The sequence below is a fragment of the Carlito syrichta genome, unplaced genomic scaffold (assembly GCF_000164805.1).
Source record: "Carlito syrichta isolate Samal-C Ts95f unplaced genomic scaffold, Tarsius_syrichta-2.0.1 Scaffold99371, whole genome shotgun sequence".
Lineage (NCBI taxonomy): Eukaryota > Metazoa > Chordata > Mammalia > Primates > Tarsiidae > Carlito > Carlito syrichta.
The window spans coordinates 133,167-140,558 of record NW_007043467.1 but is presented as its reverse complement, the minus strand read 5'-3'; the positions used below and the strand labels follow the sequence as shown (position 1 = coordinate 140,558).

The 7,392-nt window shown below is 37.9% G+C and overlaps 1 protein-coding gene across 1 annotated transcript in view; it reads left to right on the top strand.

Moving 5' to 3' along the window:
• LOC110596091 (tetratricopeptide repeat protein 28-like) overlaps positions 1 to 6,604 on the top strand; it is an 11,486-nt gene extending 4,882 nt beyond the window's left edge. Inside the window, exons 2-3 of the mRNA XM_021715146.1 lie at positions 5,127 to 5,399; positions 6,326 to 6,604. Coding sequence (XP_021570821.1) covers positions 5,127 to 5,399; positions 6,326 to 6,546 — 494 coding nt within the window. The 3' untranslated portion in view covers positions 6,547 to 6,604. The remainder of the gene's footprint in view (positions 1 to 5,126; positions 5,400 to 6,325) is intronic.
• Positions 6,605 to 7,392: the final 788 nt, after the last annotated feature.

Below are 7,392 nucleotides of genomic sequence, written 5' to 3'. Positions count from 1 at the left end.
GCCCAGGCGGGTCTCGAACCCGCGGGCTCTGGCAATCCACTCACCTCAGCCTCCCAGAGGCGCGGTATTACAGGCTGAGCCACCGAGCCTGGCTGGCTTTTATGTTCTTATGGAGTTGGTTTGACATTGGCTATTTCATGTATTATGCATAGATTCTAGAAAGAAAAACATCTTAATAGCTATAGTCTGCCAAAACTATTCCACCTAGCTGGATAAAATTACAAAGTTAGTCCCTTTGCTAATAGCCTGTTTCTCTAAAATAGGAATTAAAATAATAGACTAATAGAGTTGGAAAGAATCTTAGTGATCATCTATACATTAAAAAAACTTATCTTACCAATTTTATTCATCAAAAACAGTACAGCTGCTAACTAGAGCTTCTGCTTAGTGGTCATGGACCAATGAGACATAATTGCAGCCTAAAGCAGAGAAATTTGATATTTAAAATTTTAAAAAATTTATGTACAGTGAAATGAACTTTTTGTGTATCTGTGCGCATGCATAGATATACTCATATATATGTATATGTATATATAAATAATACATGTACACAAATATGTACATGTATACATGTATACATGTATAGAGTTGAATAACCATCAGTACAATTAAGACCTATACATTTGACAAAGTGAGAGACTGAGGCTATGGGCTTTGAAATATAGGTCTCAAGCCGGGCTCGGTGGCTCAGCCTGTAATCCCGCGCCTTTGGGAGGCTGAGGTGAGTGGATTGCCTGAGCCCGCGGGTTCAAGACCCACGGGCAGCGAGACCTCATCTCTACAATAAAAAAAAAAAAATTAGCCGGGCATGGTAGCGCGCGCCTGTAATTCCGGCTACTTGGAAGGCTGAGGCGGAAGGATCGCCGGAGCCCAGCAGGTCGAGGCTGCAGTGGCCGGGAGCGGCCACTGCACTCAGTCTGGGCGACAGAGTGAGACTCCAACTCAAAAGAAAAAAGAAAGAAATATAGGTCTCTATCTGTAGGTCAGTGTTTCTCCATCAGCTTTCTGCTCTACAGATATTCTGTGGTCATTTCAAGCTGGCCTACTTAGCATTCCTCATCATTCCATGTACCTGTCTTCTGCTGATACCTTCTGCATAAATATTTTCCATTCTTGGAATATGGCAGAGACTTGTCTAAGTTCTGCCCTTTTTTCAAGAAATCAAGTTTTGCTTCCAGGTAGTTTTCCAATTGCCCTTGATAATCACTCCCTTTTCCAAACTTTTATAGCATATGTTTTGTATTAGCCTTATATTTATCTTTGTGTCATTGCTCTGTCCCCCAGGCTGGAGTGTGGTGGCATGTTCTTAGTCACTATAACCTCAAACTTCTGGACATAAGCAATCCTCCAATCCTCCTACCTCAGCCTCCCAAGTAGCTAGCATTGCAGGTGTACCCCGCCATACCCAGCTTTTCTTTTTTTCTTTTTTGTTTCTCTTTGAGTTGGAGTCTCACTCTGTTGCCCCAGACTGGAGTGCAGTGGAGATGAGGGCTCACTATTTTGCATAGGTTGGTCTCAAACTCCTAGCATCAAGAGATTCTCTTGATTCTGCTTCCCAAAGCACTGGGATTACAAGCATCACCCACCATACCCAGCCCCTATAATTTATCTTTTAATGTATTTATATTGTCTTTTCTGTATACTACAAATGGAAATTTTATTTTCTACTCATTTCTTCAGTTTCATTCTCATCTAGTAAAAATTTGTATAATCAATCTTTCTTTTTTGGGAATTGTTCAATTATTTCTCTTAATACTCTGTGACAGTGTTCTCATTTCTTTCTACTATTGTATAAATTTAGAGGCTCAATTAGAAAGATGACTCTTTTTCTAACTTAGCCATGTTTGCTATGGGAAAAAAGACCACCAACTAAAGCATAGTATCTTCTAGCCATCAGTCATTTTGGGATGTCAGTGTTTTAACAGTCTTCTGTTTTTAGGGTATCCCCCATCCTACACTTCTTCCTGCCTTACACTATAAATATGAAATCATCAGATCCTAATTTCCCCATTTTCCTTTGCAGCTAGGACCCTGTCTTTGAATCAGGAGCTGAAGATTCAAATATGAAAAGGTAGCACAGAATTTGTTCTGGTGGTGGAGTTGGCAACAGTGACATCCATTTTCCAAGGGTGACATTCAGTGGTTGGAGGGCAGTAAAGCAAGCTACAGCACCCAGTGGTCAGTTGCAACAGTTATGTTACCTTCACCAGGCAGCTTTTATGGCATGATTTTGACTGTGGGTATGGAGGTCTAGTTTTCTACCCTTACCAGTAGTCACTCAGTCTGTTTTGTTTCTACTTAAAAGCAGTCAAGATTGGTTTATTTTTTGTTGTTTTGTTTTAAAGTTTATTTTATTCTAGAGATGTGGGGTACAAGTAAGGATTAACTATACAAGTAAGCTGCATGCAGGTGAAGTTTGGGCCTTTAAATGGCCCTCACTTCCCCAGGTTTGGGACCAGGTACCCTTTGTGTTGTTACATGTCCCCACCCTCGGCACTGCCCAGTGACTGCCCATCCCTCGCTTGGGCTAATGTGTTTAATATTCAGGTCCCACTTATGAGTGAGAACATGCAGTAGTCAGTTCTTTGTTTCTGTAATAGAACATTAAGTATGATGGTCTACAACTCTATTCAATTTGCTGTGAAGTCCATGATTTTGTTCTTCTTTATGGCTGCATAATACTTCTATGTATATGTACCACATTTTTTTTTAATCCAGTCCACTTTCGACGGGCAGTAAGGATGTTCCATGTTTTTGCTTTTGTGAATAGTGTGGCTATAAACATACCTGTGCAGGTGTCTTTTTTGTAGAATGATTTCTGTTCCTCCGGGTATATTCCCCGGAGAGGGATTGTTGGATCATATGGAAGGTCAATTTAGGAATTGCCATACTGCTTTCTAGATTGCACTCCCACCAACAGTGTAGAAGTGTTTCATTTTCTCCACACCTGCACCAGCATGTGTTGTTTTTTGACTTATTAATGATAGTCATCCTTACTGGAGTTAGGTGGTTTCGCATTATAGTTTTGATTTGCATTTCTCTGGTGATTATTGAGGCTGAGCATTTTTTCCATGTACCTGTTAGCTGCTTGTGTATCTTCTTTTGAAAGGATTGGTTTCTATTGCTAGCAACTAAGAATCTTGCTTGATGTAGTATCAAGAGCCCTGCAATGGGTTCTTATATCTTGGCTCTGTCCCAAGCTCTTTGTTCTTGAGTGAGTCACTTAAATACTCAGATTCTTCATTTCTAAAATGAGCCTTTTTCTAAGTCTTTTCAGCTTGAAAATTTTACTATTTCTGTTTTTTAAAATTGGCTAGTGGGGTGATGATGTGATCATTATTGACTGCCAAACTCATCAGAAGATACCACCCTAATTCTCTTTATAGTATTTTAGTGTGGTATTTTTCTTTTTTATTCTAGCAATTCTTGGGTTCTTGTGCCTATACTTAGCTAGTGTTTACTGATACTATGCACTGCTTGCATCTTGAGAGGTGTAAAAATGTTCTTTGTTCTCTGTTTAGTGATCTGATTGAAGGGAAAAAATGCTTTAGGCACTACTAGGTTTCCAGGTTTCTGTGGTAATGTTGATTCAGGCGAGAGCTTTTTAGTGGAGAACTTAGATTCAAAGTCATAAATTGTAAAAATTACATTTTAATGTAGTACTGTAGGCTTCAAGATTTAAAGAGACCAACCCCTTTAAAACTTTTTTTTTTACATGTGGATAGTAGCAAAACTAATGTGAAATTGTTTTTCAGGAAAGCTAATAATAGTGTTTTATAAGTGCCATCTCATGGTAGGACTATGGTTAATAACTCTGCAATTGTCTTTAAAGAAAAAAAGAGGGAGAAAGAGCCTGGAGGTTATCTACATTCAAACCTTCAAATAGAAAGACTTTCCTTGTAGCTTATGGACCCCTAATCTATGACTTTTAAATATTACATGGAAACAAAATGAGACCAACATTACTTTTATTTTCCACCTTACCTTAATAAACTCAGATGATTTCTGTATGGTTTCATTTGTGACCAAACAAAAATTAATAATAGTTTTAAATTTGGTCATATTGGTCTCAGAAGCAGAAGACACTGGGTTACCAGTGAGAATTTTGTTGAAAGAACTTCCTTTATTGCATATTCTAGGAAAAAAATATGGACAGGTTTTATTAACTAGTGATTCATATTAAAGTTTAACAAACACTTATCTCTAGCCTAGATAGTGTAGGTAGACCTTATCTCTACCAAAACAAATATAAAAAATAAAAAAAATTAGCCAGGTGTGGTGGGATGTGCCTGTAGTCTCAGTTATTCAGGAGACTGAGGTGTAAGGATAGTCTGAGCTCAGGAGATTGAGGCTGCGGTGAGCCATGATCATGTCACTGCACTCTAGCCTGGGTGACAGAGTGGTACTCCATCTCAAGTAAACAAACATTTATCAAATGCCAGAGATGCTAGGGAATGGTGAGTTTTTATTTTATTTTTATTTTTTGTGAGAAAGTAGAATTTATTGAGAGGACAGAAAAGCTCCTAGAGTAGGAGGGGACTCGAGGGGGTTGCCGAGTTTTTTATTGAATGCCCACATTGTACCACTTGCTATGGAGCTATATTAAGCAGTTTTGTAGCAATCTTTGGATTAGCTGGGAAAATATTTTAAAACAACACATGCGGAACAATTCCAAAATAGTTAATGTCCAATCTGTGCAATACTAACACTACAAATACAACACAAATTTGGATACAAAGATTAATGCATGCAGCAAGACCTGGGGATATTCCAAATACAGGTGGGACTTGAGAGGTGGTCTTGTAATATTTTGAGAGGGGAGCAGAACAGAAGAGGGAAACTATTTAGGAAAAATGGCACATCTTGATAAAAAAAAATTACCAGAAAAAGTATGTGTGACATGTGCACAAGAGTGAGGAGCGGGAAATTATTAGATTGCAGTTTGTGGTACTAGTCACATAAGTGGACAGGTTGGGTGGTGCTAGATTAAAGGCTGAAGAGTTTTAATAGACATAGCACATCTAAGGTTTGATAAACATTTGTTTCCAGATAATATTAGAAAAGATTGTTTTGTGTATCATCCTTCTCCTGTGTATTTTGTTATTATTGTTGTTGTTTATTTTCAGACTCTCTCGAGCCCACTTATCAGCAGCTTCAAAAAATGAAACTGGACAAGAGTCCCTTTGTGGTCGTGTCTGTGGTTGGGCAGGAACTCCTGACGGCTGGACATCATGGGGCCTCTGTAGTTGTCTTAGAAGCTGCTTTGAAGATTGGCACCTGCAGCCTCAAACTGAGAGGCTCTGTTTTCTCTGCCCTGAGCAGTGCTTACTGGTCTCTTGGAAACACAGAGAAGAGCACTGGATATATGCAGCAGGACTTGGATGTAGCCAAGACCTTAGGTAGAGTTATGCTTCTTTCTTTTATTTTAATGCATAAAGGAAGCAAACAAAGCTGATTAATCTGACGTGAATGGGAATAACATGTGAAATGAAAAGTGAGTGTCTCTAGAATGATTTCTGTTTTGGAGTACTCAGCTCTTAAGGCTTTTTTTTGTATAAGGTACCATGACTCCCAAAAGGCCAAGAGATATGGATTAACATATTCCTTACCCTCTTCAGAGAGGCAATCTGGGCTCACAAATTTAATATCCCAAATGATAGTTTTGATGGGTGAATCTTTCATCTTAATTTTAATTTTTTCCACCATTAGAATACATCATAATTTTGTGGGGGTGATTAGTATAGTGAGAGGTTAAGTGTGTATACCATGGAGCCAGACTGCTGAGTTCAGAATTCTGACTGCCATTTACTACCTATGTGTCTTTGGGCAAGTTTTCTAACCTCTCTGCACCACAGTTTCCTCATTTATAATATAAGTATAGCTTATGATTATGATGGTCATTATGGCAATTATTCAAGGACTTTCAGGATTGCAATATGAGAAGGGATATTGTGATTCTGCCACCAGCATTCTTATAAAGAAACAAAGTATTATAGTAGATTTGGAGTTAAATGACTGAAACAACAAGCTGATCGTTGTTCAGAATCAAAGGTTATTAGCAGAGCAACGGGGAGACTCACACAATAGCTGGTTTTTGTCAAGCTCTTGTTTCCAGAAAAGGACCAAAGTCCCTGACTGCAGTTGTTTAACAGTAGCAGTTGTTGTCCAGGGAATAAAGTTCTAGGATCACAACTCCCCACATAGGTTCTTGTGGAAGAAGCATTAGCTAATAAATCTGTGACTCTTAAATTAAGATGGCTGTTATAGATTATAAATAACACTATAACTTAGAAGATTTTTATCTTTTTTTTAAAATCCAATTCAGGTGACCAGACAGGAGAATGCCGGGCTCATGGGAATCTGGGCTCTGCATTCTTCTCTAAAGGAAATTACCGGGAGGCTCTCACTAACCACAGGCATCAGTTGGTTCTTGCCATGAAACTCAAGGATCGAGAGGTAGGAAGTTTATCTGCTGATCAAATACTTAAAAAAAAAAAAAGAATTGGAGTCCTTTTTTATGTTAAGAAAATGTTTCAGGTACCTTAAAATATTTATTTTAGAAGTTGATAATTATTGATTTCGTCTTTCATCAACAATTGGATATTGGATGTCTACTGTGTATAGCCTTTGATATATAGAGATAAATAAGAACTTGTCCCTAACCTCAGGATCTGATACTTTGGTCAGACATTGTCCTTATTCTCTTCAAATGTGCTGTGGAGTAGATATATGTAAAAATCTATATCATCATGTCATATTAATTAAAGCATAAGCAAACATTATGCTTTATGTGATCAAGTATTTTGCAACTTCTTTGTATGGTTTCTTCTGCGTGTGTGTGTGTGTGTGTGTGTTTAAAGCAGGATTTATTAAGAAGCTCCCACAGCGGGAGGGGACCTGAAGGGGTTGCCCTCTTCTGTGGATTTTTAACTCAGAAGCATATTAGGTTTGATTGAGAGACTTGAATTGTAATGATAAAGAAAAATAATTCTAGTCTTTCTTAAAGACATGAAATGTAATGTGCTCAAAGAGTTGATGTTCAGTAGATACAACATGATGTGAAAGTATCTGCAAGGTAGAAAGAGGGTGTGGCTTAAAATCAGATATACTCAAATTGAAATCCCAGTTGTCATATTTCCTGGCTGTAGGATATTGTGGGTAGTTATTACTTAACTCTTCTTTTTCATCTCTGCTTTCTTATCTAGGAAATGGTGATTATTGGCAATGATAAATTTACCAATCTATGCACTAAGAAATATCTATAGTTACATTTATATCTTAGAATTCCATTATGGGACACTGTAAAGATTAATTATATATTTAAATGATCCAGCAACTTCATGTCTCTGGAACATGGTCAGGTGCTAGGAAAAAAATGAAGACCACTCAAAG